Source organism: Mustela nigripes, chromosome 12, assembly GCF_022355385.1.
Source record: "Mustela nigripes isolate SB6536 chromosome 12, MUSNIG.SB6536, whole genome shotgun sequence".
In the NCBI taxonomy this organism is placed as follows: domain Eukaryota; kingdom Metazoa; phylum Chordata; class Mammalia; order Carnivora; family Mustelidae; genus Mustela; species Mustela nigripes.
In genome coordinates this window covers 110,064,111-110,084,995 of record NC_081568.1, presented here as the reverse complement: position 1 = coordinate 110,084,995, position 20,885 = coordinate 110,064,111, and the positions used below count along the sequence as shown (strand labels likewise).

At 37.9% G+C, this 20,885-nt stretch overlaps 1 protein-coding gene and 1 non-coding gene across 2 annotated transcripts; both read right to left on the bottom strand.

Annotated features, from left to right (window-relative positions):
- Positions 1-4,959: 4,959 nt before the first annotated feature.
- LOC132028787 (cytochrome c oxidase subunit 7C, mitochondrial) lies at positions 4,960-7,353 on the bottom strand. Its single transcript, XM_059418198.1, has 3 exons — positions 7,152-7,353; positions 5,857-6,000; positions 4,960-5,062 (listed from the first exon to the last, which is right to left on the bottom strand). Exons 1-2 carry the CDS (start codon positions 7,224-7,226, stop codon positions 5,884-5,886), a joined length of 192 nt encoding a protein of 63 aa, XP_059274181.1. The 5' UTR covers positions 7,227-7,353; the 3' UTR covers positions 4,960-5,062; positions 5,857-5,883.
- On the bottom strand, positions 5,157-5,219 carry LOC132029017 (small nucleolar RNA Z39). The gene has a single exon (XR_009407655.1). It is a non-coding gene; the product is annotated as a small nucleolar RNA Z39 (small nucleolar RNA).
- Positions 7,354-20,885: the final 13,532 nt, after the last annotated feature.

Below are 20,885 nucleotides of genomic sequence, written 5' to 3'. Positions count from 1 at the left end.
GAATCATGACCTGAGCCGAAGGAAGATGCTTAACCAACTGAGCCACCCAAGCACCCCAACAGTGTTTTATTTATTTATTTTAAGGATTTTAGCTATTTATTTGAGGGAGAGACTGCTTGAGATGGGTGAGGGTCAAAAGGAGTACCAGACTCCCTGCTGAGCAGGCAGCCCAATGTGGGACTAGATCCTGCTGAGACTGTGAGATCATGACCTGAGCCCAAGACAGGTGCTTAACCAATTGAACCATCCAGGTGCCCCAAAAGTTTTGTAAAAGTTTTGATGAGGCAGAGTATAAACCATGTAAAAGCTTCCACTATTTACTATAGAGAAATTATTTTCTACTTAAAAGAGATAGAAAAAATAACCCACAATACTATTTCTCCTCTCTTCTATAATGACCTGAACTGGTTATAATCTATAAAGACTTTTACTTATTGGATACACTAAAATAAAAAGCTTATTACATTTTGACATTTGGGTCCTTTTCTCAGTATACAGATCTTCCTTATGATGGGGTTACATCCTGATACACCCATATTAAGTATAAAATATCATTAAATTAAAAAATGCATTTCATACATCTAACCCACTGAACATCATAGGGGAGCCTCACATACTTCAAACACACTCAGTAGGCATTAGCCTACACTGGGCAAAATCATCTTAACATAAAGAATTTTTTTTATAATAGTGTTGAATAATATCTCATGTTGTTTAATGAATATTGTACTGAAGTGAACAACAGTATGGTCCTTATAAGTTTATTGTGTGGTTGATTGGGAATAGTGGCTAACTCCTGCTGCCCAGCATCACAAGATAGTATCCTACTGCTTATCACTAGTCCAAAAGATCAAAATTCAAAACTTTAAGTATTCTAGTTTCTACTGAATTCCTATCACTTTCCACAACCACAACAAAACAAAACAAAACAAAAACTTAAGTCAAACATTCTAAGTTGGAACCTGTACTATACAGAATAATTGCAGCAGGCACTCTTTCAATCACTAATAGCTACTTTCTTTTCCCTTTTTAGTAGAAAACATAAGTGTTTCAGTGTCCATCCTTCACACAGAAGACATCAGAGCAAGTCTTAACTGCTCAAATCTAGTAACTATGGTGCCAGCCGTTCCCCTTGCTAGTGTTGTAGTTAGTAAAGAATACATGGCCCTTGTATCCAGTGAGTGGTGGGTTTCTAGACAATCTTTCTTAACTCTTAAAAATAACTTGAAACTGCATTTTTCTTGTTGGATATTGTAAAATCTGTATGGGATGGTTGGAACTATGGCAGCCATCATGTGACAAAGAGATTAGGAACAACAGACCGAGTAAGGTAGAAGACCCTTAAGTCCACTCAGATCTTTTTATTGTGAGGTAAAAGTATACATTTCCTAATTCCCAAAATACTGGTCTGAAAGATTCATGGCTAGAATTTAAGTCAACACACTTACTTTCATCAGCTTGTCTTAGATGCACTGCTCACATTGCATAGATGGACTAAGCAGTGTGGGCTGTGATGTAGTTCAATTACATTTTGGTACAAACTGCAGTAACTGGATTATTTCAATATACATTTGGTTGGAAAAATCAGCTCAGCAAGTATTGGGGAAAAACTCATTTTTATCCAGAAAACACTGTAATATATACCATTTTGGTGTGTAGATTAGGCCTGGAATTTGCTCTTTTTAAGTAGTTCTATCATTCTTGACTTCCATTCGATAAATGTCCATTGACCACTCACTAAATTATACATGCAGGATACATGAATAAGTAATAGTCTTTCTGGTCTCAGATCATATGCCGGTATGAGCTAGGGAAGGAAATCAGTTACACGCTGATGTAATTATAAAGCTGGTTATAAGGTATTAGAGACTTACGTGTAATGTGTTCAAGCTAATGGGGAGGAATCAGCAGGAGAAAGCTTTACAGAAAACATGGCATGTGAACTAAGACTTGGCTGGAGCTCTACGTTCAGGATAAGGTTGAAAATTCCAGGGAAATGACTAATGACATGCTAAGGAGCTGGAATTTTACTGACGCTGACAGCTTACTATATGCATCCAGGCATTTCTGGACATGGTAAGGTTGAAATACCTGCTGGAGACCCATTTAGAACTATAGCTCATGTAGTTGAATGCACCAACCTGTAATGCAGAATGGCTTTGGAATCAACTTCAACAGTTTTAACAATGTCCACTTTATTTCCTCCACCTCACTTTTAAGTACTCTACACTAGGAGCCTAACAAACTGCCTAAATTGACATCTACTTCCACTTTTAATCTTCACAACTCGATACTCTTGATACAACAGGAACTGAGACAGTCTACTGCTAGAAGAGAATACATGATCAAAGCCTGGCTTGGAATCCAGGCAAGTTTTAGTCCTAATCCTGTAACAGTTCTGCCTCTGTAGCAAAATATGGGTATTTTCCCTTCCTTCAGGGTAGTCAAAGCTTAATTATGGAAGAATCGTGGTTCTTCTTAAAAACAAATCCTGAGTTCTAGCCTCCTGCCAAAATCTATTCAGGTCTTCTGTAAACAAGGAAGCCATCTGTGTAAGGTACTTCACTTGGACTGGCTCAATTGCAAGCAGGATGTACAGGTCCATCCAGTTTAAATTTTCCAAGAGAATCTGGATTTTTTTCAAAAATTCAACCCAACACATTAAATATTACACTAGATGAAGCTGCATGCTTGTATGAAATTGTCATGGTTACTTTTTAAGAAGATTTTATCCACTTGTCAGAGAAAGAGCACAAGCAGGCTCCCTGCTGAACAGGGAGCCCAACCTGGGACTGGAGCCCAGGACCATGGGATCATGACCTGAGCCAAAGGCAGAAGCTTAACCAACTGAGCCACCCAGACATCCCCGTCACAGTTAGTTTAATGTCAACCTGACTGAATCTTACGATATTTGGTCAAACCTTTTCCTGTGTATTTCTGTAAGGGTTTTTTTGAGAGATAACATTTAAACTGAAGGAGTTTCAGTAAAGCTTATTATTCTCTATAAGGTGGGTTACCCTCATGCAATCAGCTGAAGACCTTAACAGAAAAAGACTAACTTCCCTGGAAGAGGACTTTTTTTTTTCTTTTAAAGATTTCCTTTTTAAGTAATCTCTACACCCAACATGGGCTCAAATTTATAATCCTAAAATCAAGAGTTGCATTCACACAGTACTGAGCCAGCCAGGTGCCCGAGAGGAAATTCTGCTAACAAGACAGCTTTGGCAGAGAATGGAACAGCAATTCTTCCCTGGCTCTCCAGCCTTCAGCACTACCCCCATCACATTTTGTACCTGTCTCACCTCCACAATCACATGAGCTAATTCCTTAAAACAAATCTTGTCTATATACTTATCTGGTTGGTGGTTAATCTGGAGAACCCAAATACAGAAACTGAACAGTTTCTGCCTCTGCCACTCAATGTACTCATGCACTAAGACCCAGCTAGCTGAAACCTTTTTATGATGGGGCAATCTGTGCTCCTCTCCCAGGAGAGGAAAGGGTTTTTTCTCCTCATTCATATAAAATCCTCAAATACTTAACCGAGGAAGACAAATTTAATAAATCAGTTATTTTCTACCTAGACCTTGCTGCTAACGGTAACATGTCATTTGTGATGTATTTTATTTCAGAAAAAAAATCATTTAAGACTTGCCAGGAGCCAAAATGTTTTTAGCTTACTGAATCTGAAAACAATACACAAGGTTCTATTCCCATTTCCTCCAAAAAAAATGAAGAGAGTTAAGTTTATAATTTATAGCAGAGATTTGAACCAAGGATTTGAAATCATTTTATGAACACTGAACTCCTGTTTTCACCTTCCCGAAGGCAGAAAGCCTTAATTTGCATAAACACAGGATAATATCTAATTCATCAATGGATAAACAACAAAACAAAACAACAAAACAAAAAACAATGAAATGCAAGTACAGGGAATAAGCTGCCCAGTCATAAAGATTTAATTATATATCCATACTTAAGCAGTTATTGCATGGTTATTGAAGAGTGTCAAGATAGGCCCTGTCACATAAACTTAGAGGAAGAAAGTTCTTTAAGGTTCCAGCAAATCAACAGTTTAACATTAAGGTTATACAGGACATCTAACCTTATGGTGAGGACTAATTTAGGCAGTGGCTTTGTTCTATGAAAGGATATAGAACCACCCACAGCAATTTTTCAAGAATCCATACTTTCTTGTAACCATTCTAGTTTTTAAAATATTGGTTTAAAAAGTACAGCACACCTAATCACAAAAAGGCCAGTACTCAAACGCACCACCAGTTTACAACCTCTAATTTACAGCATTCTTCTAATACCAGAGTGGTATTCCAAAAATGACCCAACTAGGACTAAAACATTCAGCCACTATCTTTTCTCTGCCCCAATTCAAAGCCCTAGGAACGAAGTCATTACATTTTATGTGGCTAGCAGCATTTCACTATCCATAATATAAATTTGATTCACTGATTCAACTACTAATCAGAGCCATCTTTTAGTCCAATCCCACTAAAATTCCAGAATAAAGGAATATTTCCATATTCCATCTTAAATGCTGTTACATTTCATTTCATATGTTCTTTTATTTTAGTCTAAACAAAACCAGTATTGGTCAACAGCAAACTTATCAAGGCCAAATTTTTGTTTTAGATCACAGTTCTGAAGTACAAAAATAACCTCTTGGATTTCACTGTGTATACACTACTGGTTTTCCTCATGATGAAAACCAATTTTACTGCTTTAAAGTAAGGAAAACTAAAAGTGCACTTCTTCCTTTTTTAATTAAAAAAATTACCAACAAGGTCCAGACCTAGTAATCAAAAATTAAACCCTTAAAATCTAAAAACAAGAAAGAGGCTAAATAACACACATATTTTGACGAAACTAATCCTGGACTATTTCTCAAATAAAAAAGTAAGCACAATTATTATATTCCATGTTTCAGAGACGAGGCATTAAGGATTCATGCTATAAGTTTATTTACAAACATATTGAGTATGTTGAATTCAAGAGTTTGATCCATTTTTCAAAGAGACTGCACCTCTTAAAATGTTCCTTTCCACATCTGCAAATAAAGACAAAAAGTTATTTGCATTAAAATGTCAGTCATTAAAAAGAAATGAGTTTCATTAACGTATTGTTTATCAGTTCATGACTGGTACATCAGAAAGCGTTTACAGTATCATGACTTTATTCATACTGATTTGCTTCATCACATGCACCAAAGTCTTTCTATTGTAGATCGCTTGGGTAAATCAATTTCCTTACAAATGAAGACAAATGAAGTCTTTTCTTCTCAAAGATATTTTTTGGAATTTATCTTAATCAGCGCACAGAGCTGCCCATAATGTCGCTTTGAGGAAAATTCTGATTACAATCAATAATAAAAGAAATAAATCTTTTCCTCTCACACAAAGTAACCACTAACTTTCCAACACACAAGACTGGTTTCGGCATATATTGCCCTCAAGATCATCTAACCAGAACTTTAGGTGGTTAGAAGTGTGAACTCTGGAACAAGATGGTAAAAATCCTGGTCCACCATTGCTAGCTATGAGGTATTGGGCAACTTAACATCTTCATGTCTGAGATTGGGTTAAGCCATCCACCTCACAGGCTTGATAGGTAACAAAATGAGATTATTAATATAAAGCCTGCCTGACAAACAGTAGTATCCAATAAAAAACTGGTTTTGAGAGAAAGAAACATCTGTTTATTTATAGGTTTATCAACCCGTCTCCACCGATGTCACGTCAATCAGCCCTACACTGTGTGTGAGATTGGGGTTGTGGGGAGGGGAGTAAGAAACAAATATAAGGGAAAACATTGCTTTGGGATGATTAGAAATCCATTAATTACCTGTTTGATGGATCAATTAAAACATCCTTACTTCTTAAGCAGTTGATGTCTTACTATTAAAAAAGGTGCAGCAAATCCAGATCCAAAGTACAAAGTCATCATAACTAGTAATCGCCACTTGTTTTCCACTGAAAATGGCAAATTCTGTTGGGGAAAGGGAGCAAGCAACAAAAATAGAACTTCAAATCATCTGATGCTAGATTTTTTTTTTTTAAATGTAATCAGGTTATGTATGCCTTATATCATGCCATCTTTTTTTTTTTTTTTTTTTTTACAGATTTTATTCATATATTTGACAGAGATCACAAGTAGGCAGAGAGGCAGGCAGAGAGAGAGGAGGAAGCAGGCTCCCTGCTGAGCAGAGAGCCCGATGCGGGGCTGGAAGCCAGGACCCTGGGATCATGACCTGAGCTGAAGGCAGAGGCTTTAAACCACTGAGCCATCCAGGCGCCCCCAATCTTTTTAAACATTACTATATTCTACATCCCATGATCTTCATCACACTTAACACTATACGGTAAAAAACAACTGGCTTTACTGAGCACCAAGCTGTGGTCTTAGTAGGTTAGGTGTAACACAGTGCTAAGTTTTATTTTAGAAAATCGAAAAATCCTTTTCTTCAAGGGAGTTATTTTATAAATAGAATGCATTGTTCTAGCTTCCTATTTGCTAGAAACTAGCCACGTGGTAAAGGCACAGGCCATGTTAACTGCATCATGAAGTTTTGACTTTTTCACAACCAAGAAGCCCCTGCCTTGTACACGTTTTCCCAGCCCTTTACTACTAGGCCTCGATCACTGGAGTATTTACTTCTAATTACTCGATTTAATCTATTTACACCTGAAGCTCAACCCAACCTGAACTAAAGAGGTTTAATACTTCTAATTTAGTCAAGTGCTTAGGTAAGACTGGACCCACAGCTCTAGGCCGCACATCCTCATTGTTTCCAATGACCTTCACTACGAGTCCGGTGACCTCTAGCTCAGCTTTAAGCCACACAAGTACCTGCAGCCCTGGCCTCAAGGACCCTCCAGCTCCTGGAGGGCCCAGAGGAGAGCACCAGGGCGAGGCAGGGTCTACGGCTCTTCCTACTCATTCTTTTCCACCGTGACGGAGCGCAGCGAGAGTCCTGTGCTTTGGCCTGGTTCCAGGGGAAAGTGGAATGCTACTCGACAACCCAGCTCACATTTTCAGTTCCCGCCTCCCTTTCCACAGTCCACAGGAGGCCTTGGGGTTCGGCTAGTCGCAGCCAGGTACCCCCTCCCCCAACGAAGCTGGGCCCCTTACACACTAACCTTCCCTGGGCCCTCCTCATAGTGGCTCCTACGGACCACAGAGGTTGTGAACCTCCGGACGCTCTGTCCCAACATAGCGCCGTTGGAGGTTCTGCGAAAAGCGCAGAGCCTGAGACGGTACAAATGGCAGCAACCCCGACGTCCTCCTCTCTTCACGACCTTGCTCCTCAGCGCGTAGGAGCCGAAAGGGAAGATGGGAAACGGGGAGCGACCGCAGAAAATGAGACAAGATGGTGGGATCCAAGGATGGTGGGAATTGTAGTTTAGAACATAGTACCGCCTTATCGGCTCTAAAGGATTATGGGAAATGTAGTCTGACGCGCAAGCCGGACAGCGAGGGGGATTGTGAGGGCAATGGTTGCGGGGCGGGGGTGTGTTGGCATCTCTGGAAGGACAAGAACCTACTGCGTTTCTTATTCTCAATGATTTATTAAAACCTGAGTTCCTGTCAGGATTTTTGGAATCGGATTCCAGAACGATTTTACTGAATCGAGTGACGCAGTTTCTCCTAGTTTATGGAACACAAAAATAAACCAATAAACCTTTCCCTTTTCTCTTTTGGTGATTTTTAATTTAATTTTTTAAAATTCTTTTTAAAAATATGCTTGGTACTTGTAATTTGCAGTACTCTGCCAGCGCTGAGAGAGATGTTTGCTGTGATCTTACCGAGGAAACAAAGTGTAAACACAAGTAACCAAATATTAAGCAGTACAAAAAAATGTCAGGAAACCGAGTTGCAGTGCTAAGGGAAGGATTCCTGAAAATATAGGTCACTGAATAGATGAGAATTAAGACAGGGCAGAGCAAACTGAAGGCCGGTATGGGATGGGTATGCCATATTCGGAGCATGAAAGAGAAAAGCAGCCCCTCACATCTGGAGTTAGCCTCGACTGGGAATTGGTGTCGTGAATGTAAACAATTTCACAGAACATCAGCATCAGACAAAGTTACTCTGTTCACAGTGGTTCAAGAGAAAAGGGTAAGGTCACTCCTTTATCGTGTTTGACCATAGATAAAAATGAACATTGTTCAAGTAACAAAAATGACCAAACATCACCATATCCAGTCTAATACAATGAGTTCTGCCTCTTTACCAATTACCACCTTAACCTTGGATTAGTCTTTCTTCCAAGTGAAATTTAGTAAGGTAGACAAAGTAACAGAAAACAAGCCCAAATCTTTTAAGTCTTGACATCTTTTTTTTTTTTTTTTTTTTTTTTTTTTGCTGGGATGCCCACGTTTCCTCCCAGTATTCTGTCTCCCTTACTGCAGTGAGTAATAAGCCCAGCTTGTTTAATTTTAAGTGTGTTCCTGGTGATCTTTTGACCGGTGGGAATCAGGAAGAAAGCAGTGATGCATAAGGCTGGAAAGTGGTATTAAATGAGATTTGTGAAGGGCCCTGCTAACCTAAGGTTTATGTTACTCATCTGTGGGAGAGCATATATTGCCTCAGATGGCTCATTTATACAGCAATAGTAAACGAAGTCTTGCTTTGAAAAGTGGGTATAAAATATATGCTTTCGTCTTATTTAACTTTCGAAAGAGAAAAGTCATGCTTCTCCATCCCCAACCCACTTAAAAAAATTAGAAAGTTTCATTAATATGAGTAACTTCTGATTAAGTAGAGATGCGTGTAATACTGCATTATAATTGGTGTCCTCCTAATAGAGGTTATAGGACATTAAGTTTTCTTAAATGTCTCTCAAGGCTTTCATATAGTAAAGGATTTTGATTTAACTATAATTGGGAAACATTTTCACGTTTAGTATTTCTGGATTGTCCTTTTCAGTCTAATGTAAATAATATTTTTTGTAAGATTGCAGGGTTCTTATCTCATGGAGTCAAAGAATGAATCTCAAGGACACAAAAGGGTGAAGTGAAGTGAAAGCTTAGTAAATTAAGGTGAGAACAGAAAGTGAAAGCTGTTGGTCCCAAATGGGATGCCACTGAGGGATTTTAGGGCCAGTCTTTTATTGAAAACGTGACCCTGAAGCTTGTTGCCTTAAGATTCTTATGCTGTCTTGCTTTGAGTAAGGACTACTGATAACACCCTTAATGACTTACTTCTTTCGTCTGGTCATTTTTTGTGATAACAGTGTAGCCTCCAAAGAAAAATATTCCCTAACATCCAGGGCCAGGTAGTCTGGTCTATTCCTTTATCTCTTGTTCATTCTGTCTTAGTGCTTCCTCCTGCCAGGGATAGTTTCAGAGTCTAGGCAGCAACAACCCCCACCCACCATCTCTCCTTGCCTATACTTATCTTAACCCTTTCCTTACTCAATGTCTTCTATATATTTGTTTCATTGTAACTTCTAGTTCATACTATTTGAGTCTCCATTGTGTATCTGGCTTTCAGCTAACTCCAAAGGGAACTTCAGGGTAAACTCTTGTATGTGACTTCAGAACTGTCAGTCTTCCCATGGGCCCTGTGACAAAGATAGCTGCAAATCCTTTCATCAAGACAAAGTCTATGCCTTCTCTCACCAAATGTAGGTGGACTCTCAGTGTTTTTGTTTTTAAGATTTTATTTTACAGAGAGAGACAAGAGAGACACAGTGAGAGAGGGAATATAAGCAGGGGGAGTGGGAGGGGAAAAGCAGGCTTCTGACCCAATAGGGAGCCAGATGCGGGGCTTGATCCCATAGGAGCATGACCTGAGCTGAAGGCAGACACTTAACGACTGAGCCACCCAGGCACCCTGGACTCTGACCAAGAGAATGTGTTGTAAGTGACTCTGTGCCAGTGTCCTGCCCATGTCTTATACTGGCAGCTTCCTTTCCTATCTTTTGGAGCATCTGCCCTTGTAACCCTGAGTATTCATGTAAGATGTTTGACTACTCTGCTGGAGAGGCTTCTGGAGAGTCTCCAGGAGTGCACCAAAAGGAGGTAGAGGGCAGGTCAGGTGTCAGGCATGTGAGTGAAGCTAGCCTGGACCCTCCAGCTCAGTCCAGCTGCCAGCTGAGTATCAGTGAGCGGCCCCAGTCAATGCTACTTAGAGTCTGGGTAGCAGAGTGGTTCCCTTGATGGTGAAGTAGCAGCAGGCCTGATTCAGGGAGTGCTAAATATCCTCAGAAATGCATTCTGTGGCTTTCGGATGCTCCTGCTAACTTAGAAGGTAAATTGGAATGTGACTGAAAGTTGATGAGAAAGGCACATAGATGGCTCAGTCGCTTAAGCATCTGACTTGGGCTCAGGTTATAATCTCACAATCCTGGGAACAGAAAAGAAAGTTGCAGAGATCTCTTATTCCCTCCATGATTACCTACCTTTTTATTAATGGCTAGATACCACCTGCAGAACACATTGTCTTAAAAGTGTTTTTGTTAGAAAGCAAACTGAACATTAGGGGAAACTTCATATTAGTTTCCATATTATTTTTCTTAATTGCTAACTAATAACTAATAAATTAGTTAAATAACTAACGTACCCCAAGTTTAGTGGTTTTAAATTAATCTCAATCTCTTAAAATTCGCTATGGAGTGAAGAAAAGTTTAAAGAAATTTGGCAATCTTCTATTTTTGAACAGGTACTGTGGTAAATTAAAGATGGTCATAATATCTTTGTAACTCTTCCTGTGAGAGGTGCAATCTAAGTCCCCTCTTCTTGACTTTAGTGACCTGCTTGACCAATAGAATGCAACAGAGTAACCTCCTGAGACTTCTGAGGCTGGCTTATCAAAAGCCTTGCACTTTCCATTCAGACAAATTGGAATGTCTTCTTGAGAGGTCAGTCACCATGTTAAGAAGTTTAACTACCAGCAGAATATTAGGACTATAAGGGTGCCCAAGCTAACCATTTAGAGAAGCCACATGGGGGAAAGGCAGAGAAGATGAAGGGAAAAAATAGGCCAGATCATCTCCTAGCTCTTCTTGCCATCCCTCAGCCTGGGCACCAGCCTGGGCACTCCTTCTTTACCAGGAGTAAAGAAGCCTTCAGATGACTCCAGCTATGGTTATGATTTGCCTACAGTTTTATGAGTTACATTAAACAAGAATTACCCAGCTGAACCCATCAGTCTCCAGAACTATAAGAGAAAATAATAAATGATTGTTTTAAGCTGCTAAATTTTGGGGTAGGTTGTTATACAGAAATACAAACCTGGAACTGGTATCATATCATACATAGTTTCTTATACATGTAGCCTAACAATCTGAATCCAGTCATAATACTTGGCAAGAAAAATGTGAATCATCCTAGAGAAACTTTTGATTCAGTATGATACTCTTCTGCTATAAAATGAATTTCAAGAGAAATGAGACATTTCACATATTGGTACAAAATAGAAAACATCTTTAGGGACATGAGGTTTACTCCAAAGTTATATTTTAAAAATAAAATCCAATTATTTTAAGTAGTGAGTAGGGTGTATATCACAGAGTGAGCAATGTACTTTCTAGACCCACACGAGTCTTTGGAGACTGAAATTACATTATATAGAACAGTATTTCTAAAAATTAAAGTACAATATTTGTCATTTCTCTCAACAGCTACTATATAGGGTTTTAAGAACTAGGGTAGAGTTTATTTAGAAATAGATTGTTTAGTGAAGAAATTATGTTTCTGTCCTACATTGAAAAACTCAAGTTAATATGTTTCTTTTGGTCTCAAGTTTTTAGAATTTCTCATGCTGCAGAATTAAAGTCAGAACTCTGTGTTAGCTTTTATTTGAAATTTTACATTTGTAGGGAGATAAAAAAAAAAACACCTGGTTTTAGGAAAAGACAAAATGTAATTCCCGTGTGTCAACAAGGGTTGGAAAATATTCTGCCAACCTTCTGAATGATTTAGTGATGACCAACCAGATGAAAAGTTCTGCCAAAAAAAGGCTTACTCGATCAATCTGTATATTTTACTCTTCCGTTTGTTTCATTACTTTTGAATGCCATTTTTTCCCCTTAAAAGTCTTTCATGTTTCTTATTCCAATTTTATTGTAGGTTTAAAAACGATTCATTTTTTGGGATAGATTCACTCATAGTGGGTAAGGGACAGTCAAGGGTAGGTGGAGAGAGACAGGTAGGGGGCGACATGACTAAGGTCATGCAGTGGGCTAAGTAACCGGGATCACTGAAATCCCAGATGTGGAGAAATGTTATAGGCAAATCCAGCTTGTTTGCTCTAAATATGGATGAGATATTTTCATATTTACAAATCCACTTTGTTTGTCTTAAACATTATAGACAAGATATTTACCAAGTTCCCTGGTCAGTTTTCTATAAAAGACTGACCATAAAAGCCTTCAATGGCAACCCATTTGGGACTCCTTCCCACTTTAGTAGAACTCCTTTTCTTTCCTTTCTGTTCTCTCCTTCACTTACTAAACTTTCCCTTCACCCTTTTGTTGGCGAGATTTATTCTTCAACTCTGTGAGACAAGCACCCTACTACCCTTCACTGAGAATCGCTAAGTATATGTAGGTACATTTTTACAAAATGAATGCAGAAACTAACATTTCTTAATTTGAAAATCACTGATTCTAATTATATTTATGTTCCATCTCCATCCTGACTTAACTTGCACTGGAACTTGTTATTGCCTTGAACAGTTTTCTTTAAATTCCTCCATGGCATCTCCTGGTTGTTTCTCTAACTGGGATACTAAGTGATTAAATCATTTTATTTACTTATTTTAGGGAAACATAATTTAAATGAGAAAGGGGATTATGAAAATCAATTTGATGCATCATCCTAAAAAGAAATTCTTTTTTTGCTAGAGTAGAAGAAAAACAGGAGATACATGATAGTACAACCAACTTTATTACATTACATGTTTTGATTGTAAAAAATTTTGCAAATAAGAACCACCTGGAAATCTTGATTTATGACCAGGCCCATTACTACTGATCATTGCATATAAGCTGCTACTCTGTTTTGACCATTCAGGTGAGACTGAAGGAATCAGACCAAAGGCACTCTGTTCCTCTACACAATGGGCTGGCAACTATATGGTTAATATAATCCATCAAGGTATATTTGCTTATGCTGTGAGAGTTTTTGTATTTGGCTTTTCAGTCTGAATTTACAATTAAGAAACATGTGTATTTCTTGAGCATATTTATGCAATTTGAGTAAATTATTACCAAACTCACCAAATGATTCTTTTAAACATTTCAACTAATTATAAAATTACAACACAAAATGGGTTAGGCTTAAATTTCCAGTTCTCTTTACATCTCTGAATTTAAGTTAGACCCTCACGGAGCAGCGTTCTAAAACCGTATCATTGCATGTGAGTTGTGCTCAACATCATCTTAATACTTTGTACTAAGGGATTTTATAAATGATCAGACTCATGAATTTCATTGCAGGGTTTACTGTGGAGATTTTTTTTTCCTTTGAGGATGTGTTTCAATATATTTCACATTGTCATTTTTATGAGGGCCCACAGGACAAATTTTTCTCCGGTCTTAGAACTAGAATAAACATGCTTGTCCTAGGTAGCTGATTTGCTTTTGCCTTATGAGTACTGTGAATAACAGACTTCATTGTAATTTTCTTCTTATGCTATGTTCCTAGGATGCCTAGAGCCAAATGTGTGACCACCTTTAGTGGAGACGATGGATCTCTTATGTTTACTTCACTCCCAGCTCCATCTGCTTTTCTAAATGTATTTTCCCTTGTTTCACTTTCCTCCCCAATTTTAAATTTATTTTACCTTGTTATACAGTATGTGCCTTTGTTCTATACCTCAAATGTCTTCTGGAGCATGAAAATAACCTAATAAATCATACATTTTTTTCCCCACATAGCAAGTTGTTGTAAAATTACTTACTTTATCAGTCTTTCTCTTCTTTGCTTTATGGAGCCTGGGCTAGATAAGGTAATTAAAGCTAGCTAACATAACAAATGATCCCAAAATTTTAATGGCTTACTACGATAAAGATTTTTTTTTTTCTCACTCTATGACAATCTGAATCAGATGTTCAGCATGTGATCTTCCACATGGTAATTCAAGAGTCATCATCCTTCGGTGCTCCACTCAGTCCTCTGGACTGACCCTGCTTGCCACCATGCGAAGAAAGAGAAAGTAGAGGCTCACACACAATTGTTCGGTAGGTCAGAAGCACTGCTTATACCCAAATGCTATTTTCCGAATCAGTCATGTGCTACCACCTAGATGCAGGGGCTCTGAGGACTCGAGATGTCTGTGTGTCCTAGAGGAAATCAGAAGTGGTTTGGCTGCACATATAACGGCCTCTCTGTGGAGACCTAGATTCTTGCTGAAATCCGAGAGAGTGCCTCCATAAGAATTCAATTCCAGGGGTTATATATACTCTCAGAACTTTGCTAAAGTGGTTGTAAATTATCATAATTGTTCTAGAATTTCTGTTCTTGCACATGTCCTCAGAGGTCCACACTCCAGGCAATATATTACCCAGAATCAGACTGATATGGATTCAAATTCACAATCTACCCTAATTATTTAGCTTTGGGCAAGCTGCATGACTTTTTCTCATCTTTCAAATGGGGCAATATAGTTACCTACTTTATGTGGCTACAAGAAGGGTTAACTGAAATATTTGTTGCCTCAAAGTGTTACATTAGCAAATCCCTGTGACTCTCCATATGTCACTTTTTAATTAAGTTTTTTCAACGGTCTGGAGTATGTAGGTCTGAAATACAACGAAGTTAATGCTCTACTAGAATGTAAGCTCTCTGAGGGCAGCAAATTTTGTTTTTTTCTTATCCCTTATGTATCTATCCTAAGAATCCTTCATAGAGACACTCCTTGAAGTGTCGGCTGAAAACAATGGACACATTATGTCGCAGTTTCAATTTAAATACAAATACTATGTTTTGAGTGTGAGATTACGATTTAGTTTTTAAAATCCACATAACTGAAGCATTAGTAATGTGCAATAAAACATGTCTATTTTGAGCAGACTGTTTAATGAGTTTGATCACTATATACACTTGTTAACCAACGCCACAATTAAGATATAGAACTTCTCAGTCACCCATAATTTACTTTTAGCAATGAAATAATTCTTTAAGAGGATTGACTTGTTAATTGCCTCTGAGCACCCTGACCTTTGATGCCTGGATATTCTTATTTAAAACCAAAACAGCACTCAGTCCCATTAATTTGGCTCTTCTGCAAAGTTTTTTCAACAGGGGACCACTTACATTATGGGCTAGATAATTTTTTGTTGAGGGTAATGTCCTGCATTAGAGGATGCTTAGCTACATTTCTGCCATCTACCCACTAGATTCTAGTAGCCCTTCCCCTCCCAAGTTGTGATGACCAAATTTGTCCGCAGATGTTACCAAAGGTGCTGGCAAAATTGTTCCAGTTGAAAACCCTGTTCTATGGCTAACATAGACTTGGTGTGAGCCAATCCTTCTGCACTCACTGAGATCCACCTGCAGAACTGCAATGACTCACCCTTCTCAACGAGGGAAAGGCCAACTGCCTTAGGATTGTGTGGTCTGCTGGCAGACTGCCCACTCTCTTTTTTTGTCAACAGAGTGTGCTACCTACTGCCTGTAGTGTTGAACATTTATAAGCTTCCATTGATCCTCCCCTCTGCTCCACACTGCGTGGAGGGCAGATGGGAAGTGATATTAACACTTGCTTTTGTTTTATTCCTGTCTTGTGAATCTGTGTTCTCTGAGAGCCACTCATTTAGAAGGTAATGAACCCATCCTTAGTTCTACCTTTAAAATAGACAATTAGTTTTTAATTAAATGAACATGTGTTCTTAGCACTGTATCTGGCAAGTAGCAATGCTCAATACATAGCAGATATTATCATTACTTCCATACCACTGTTTGTCTGTGCTATTTCCCCTCTTGTGGGATCACTCCTACCTTCCTCATACTTGCTGCACTGTCTCTGTTTGTATCATCAGCTTTGGTATTAAGGTTGCAAAATTTGTGCTCATATGTCCCAGCGATAACCTTGTCAAGCCACCCACGTCATCAAGGCACTCCTACCCTCCTGGCCTCTTGGGTCACTGATCACACATTTCCCAGCTCTTCATGGAACATTTTAGAAAATCAGTTCCTTAGGGAATTCTATCATCATTTGACTGGGAAGGAAGTTCTTTCTTGACTGGTGCCATGAGGAAGACCATCCTCTGAAGGAAAAACCCCAGACATTCTATCTCTAATAGTTTCCTAGTTTTCTCACTGTTCTTGTCTGGAAGAGCTACAGAGTTCTGTTATCAGGCCTCATGCACTTTTTGACTAACAAGGGTAAACAGAGCATCAGATTAAAAACATCTACTACAGTTCATTACAGACAACATAACTGTTAAAAAGAAAATATAAACTTAAAATGTGAGAGAGAATACCTCTCTTACCAAATGAGGACATCAGAATATCATTCATTTATCGTGAGGAGAAGAACCTGAATCATGCAGGAAACCTTGAGTGAGAGGACTACTGAAGTGTAGGTTATTATTATTATTACTGTATTATCTGTAGATGTATAGGTTATTACCAATTTGGGAAAGTTTTGAAGTCATTGCTGAACAAGTCTGAATTTTATATTGTCATGCCATAGCTATCAGCATTAACATGTCTTTTGACACTCAGTATTCAGGGATGCAAGATCTAAAATCCTTAGTACTCAACCTATTGTATCACCTGGTATTTTCCAAAGTCTTCTCAGAAACTCATGAGTTGAATGGAGGTGGTTTTTTTTTTTTTTTTTCCCTCTTTCTCTTTGCATTCCTGCTATAGAAATCCTACCATGAAGGAAAGAAACGATGGGAGAGAGCAGAGTTAAAGGTAATTTATGTTAAAATAAAACAGGGGATGAATTAAAAGTTATTTTCCCAGGACACAGTTTTTTACTATGTGAAGTGAAATAACTGATGTGAATTATATCTGTTGTACCTGAGTTTTTGCGTCCGAGAGACCACCAAGGAGCCGACACCGAAGCAATCACTTGAGGGTTTATCTGACAAGCTTAAGCTTGGGCCCAAGTATACCCGATGCAGTGGAGTAGGGACTTGGACCCTGAGCTTAGTCAAGGCAGGGGTATTTATGGGTTCTTGTTACTATCGCAGGGTGGGGGTCCTTAGACCTAAAGTAGGGTGGGGCTTCCTGGAGCTAAAGTAAAGTAGGGTAAAGTCCAGCCCTTGGGCAGAGGGGTCTGAGATGGCTGTACTTATGCTAAAGGCTAAACATGAGGTGGGGTGGCCTTGATTTTTCTCTGTCTCCACAAAATCCACTTCTCAGAGCAATCCTGTGCATATATTGGGGAAGCAGACAAACCTGACTACAGTGGAATAAAAAAAATCCCAGTACTTTCCCATCATTCTCAAAAGGATAGTAAAATTTTTGTTTCTAAACTTAGAGACAAAGGCTTAGATACACATATAGAACAGATGTAAGAATTTGACTTAAATTCACAATCCAAGAACTTTCTAGAAGGCAAGATTACCTAGGAAAGGTTGGGGGAGGGCAGTGTTGATTCCTGGAAGCAGCAAGGGATTAAAGAGAATGGTTAGATCAACAGGCAAGATGTTATCAAACATATACCTAACTGCATAATTTTGTTCCGTACAAGATTTTTCCCTCTCTCTCTCTTTCATGGGAACTGTGAGAATTTGGTGGAAATATACAGATCCAATGTTAAAATCATTTTGCAACTTTAAATGACTTGTAATTCTAGGAAAGGAATGACAGAACCAGGAGTTAAAGATTAAGGACACCAAATTAAAATATATCAGGAAAATAAGATGCTAGATTCCAAAGTCTGAATCATAAAAACGAAAAAGGTCTAACAAGGTCATTTGATAATGATACTAAGAGACAAAGTTCGCATTCCTTTCCCTCTTACATGCCAAACTGGTCATCTTCTGTACCCAACCTGATTTCTGTCAATGCTGCCATCATTGAAGATGGCAATAGGCTCCCCTATGAAGTCATAAAAGCACTACGGACAGTGTGTGTAAAAGTGAAGGTGTTAAGTTGGCACAACTCCTTCCCGCACCACAAATCTACTCTTCCTCCCAATTTTCTTTTCATTGATGTCATTTCATTTGCTAGTCATCCCAGTCCAGAATCTGAGACTTGTCTTTGAACTTCTTTTTCTCTCTTTTCAAGGGGCTTGGCATTTAACAGGATAGGGTGAAAAGAAATAAAAACCCAGAATGTTTTAAATATGTACAAGCAGGACGGGTCTAGACACCGAGGTGAAAACTTTTTCCCTCCTCCATGCACGCAGAGCTGCTCAGTGTTGCAGTGCTGATTGTTTTACGTGAGTATCTCAGGGATGACAATAGCTGGTTATTTCTCTCTAAGTGGAAGGATGAAAGAAAAATGCGCCCTCTGCATTGCTCTATGAAAGTTAAAAAGCTTACACTTGACTTTCTAGCCTCTGATTTCAAGGTCACACCTGGTTCTATATGCGCACAGCATCTACATTAAATACAACTCTTAGGTAGAAAAATGGTGCCCTTAGTTAAGTTTTTTTAAAAGATTTTATTTATTAATTTGAGACAGTGAATGAGAGAGAGAGAACAAGGCTGGGGTGGGAAGTGCAGAGGGAGTGGGAGAAACAGACATCCCACTGAGAGGGGAGCCCCACATGGGGCTTGATCCTGGGGCTCCAAGACCATGACACGAGCCAAAGGCTGACACTTAACCTCCTGAGCCACTCAGGTGTCCCAGTCTTTTAATTTCTGCTCTACTCCTGTTCCTACCACAGTCTGATTCTTCCCTTCTGCATGTTCTTCTCCAGTACTCAAGAAACACACTCTCTCTGGGAAAAATGGGCTTTCATGAGATCTAAAATTATTATCTTTTGAAAAATAAACACTTGACATTATATGGGAATGCTAATGTCTCGAAGACTTTGCAAGTTAGCAAGAATCAAAGCCTAACCAAAAAGAAATGATGCTTCTACAGAGAATTTCAGACAACAGGAAGAAGAGGAAGATTGTTTGTTTTGTTTAATTAGGACAGGCTATTATGGATGAAATTTAAGATATTCAGGTGATTTCTGTACCATGTACATTTTATGAAGTCATGGAAGTTTCTAGATAAGTTTCTTTCCTAGGCATGTGTGCAACTATATAATTTACATATTATATCTTAGATTACAATTTTTCTTGGTATTTGAAATTTGCATATTCAGGAATAATTTTTAAGTAACAGTTTCAATTCTTCCATATTGGTAGAAAGGTATGTTCAACTTGAAAATATAAGAAAACATGCTCTATTGTATTAATTTTTCTTGGCAATATTAACTCCTTTTTATCCCTTTCAAGCATATTAATGTACAAATATAATTTCAAAGAGAAATTTAAGGTGTTAGTGATTCTATTTGTGCATGTAGTACATAATGTTAGATGGTATATGATTTTATTAATGTGGCAATTAAGATCATAAATAATGCAAGGAAAATTTGGATATGTTAGAAAAAACAGATGCAAAAATTTTAAAATCAATTTTTCAAGAAAATGCTATATCATATCTTTAATAATGTGTGTATATTAAGCTTGGTTATAGTATACAAGATGATTTTAAGGAAATAATCTTCAAATATCAAAAAGTAACCACAAGTCTTTTCCTTGTGAAATATTCAGATAACTGACACAAGGAAATAGATTGTGGCACAAGCCTTAATGCTCCATTTGACTTCACTTTGGTGCTTGTAGCGATAAGCATATTATGAATTTTTAAAAGAATTTACAGGGACATCTGGGTGGCTCAGGTCATGATCCCAGGGTTCTGGGTTGGAGTACCACACTGGGCTCCTTGCTCAGCAGAGAGCCTGCTTCTTCCTCTGCCTGCCTCTCTCCCTGCTTGTGAGCTCACTGTCTCTCTGGTATATAAATAAATAGAATCTTTAGAAAAGAAGATAATTTACAAAATAATGAACAAAAATTAAATCTAAAAACTCATTTCGAAAGAGGAAGTGATCAAACAATGCAAAACAGTAGATTTTTCTTAAATAGGATACAATAATTTGAGACATTTACTCATAACTAGGTATTTGTAAAATAGGAGTATATGGCACTTACCTTTTAGCATTACCTAAAATTTCAGGTAAGCATTACCTAATTTTCAGGTATGGCTTTTCTTTGAAAAACAATTGGTCTATCAGAAACCAGTGCTACAGGTTTTAAGTTTGTTGATTTTCAGTTGCTAATAAAAAAAGGATATGTTGCTTAAACTTGTTTGCCCCTTCTTAAATTTTATTAACAAAAATTTAAAAAGTTTTAATAAAGAACAGATGTAAGAATTTGACTTAAATTCGCAATCCAAGAACTTTCTAGAAGGCAAGATTACCTAGGAAAGTTTTTGTTACCTAGGACGTGTTTTGTGTACTTGAAAATAAGATAGGCTGACAGGTGCTTCAGTACCACAAAAGAATAAAGTATGAAATTTTATCTTATTTATTAGCCTCATATTTTGTTTATTTAAAACAAACATTTATTTCCTTAAGTATGAGTAACTTTTTTTAAAAGGAAGAGATGGATTAAGTTATTAAAACGTGAGTGGACTAAAGAAAAATTTCCCAAATTGTGTATATTTAAAAAATCAATTCCATTATGTTCATTAAATGTATACTGGTTTTAGGCAACACAGGGAGAACAGAGGTAATTTCAGGGCTTCTTTGAAGTTTATTCTTTTGCAGCAGAAGGTAGAAGAGAATGTTTTGTAAGATGTTCAACATTTAATTACTAAATTCTGATTTTTACTAATCAATACTTTCAGCCAATTGAATTAAAATGCTTATTTTATATTGTATAGTACACGGAACATGTCCGAACTAAT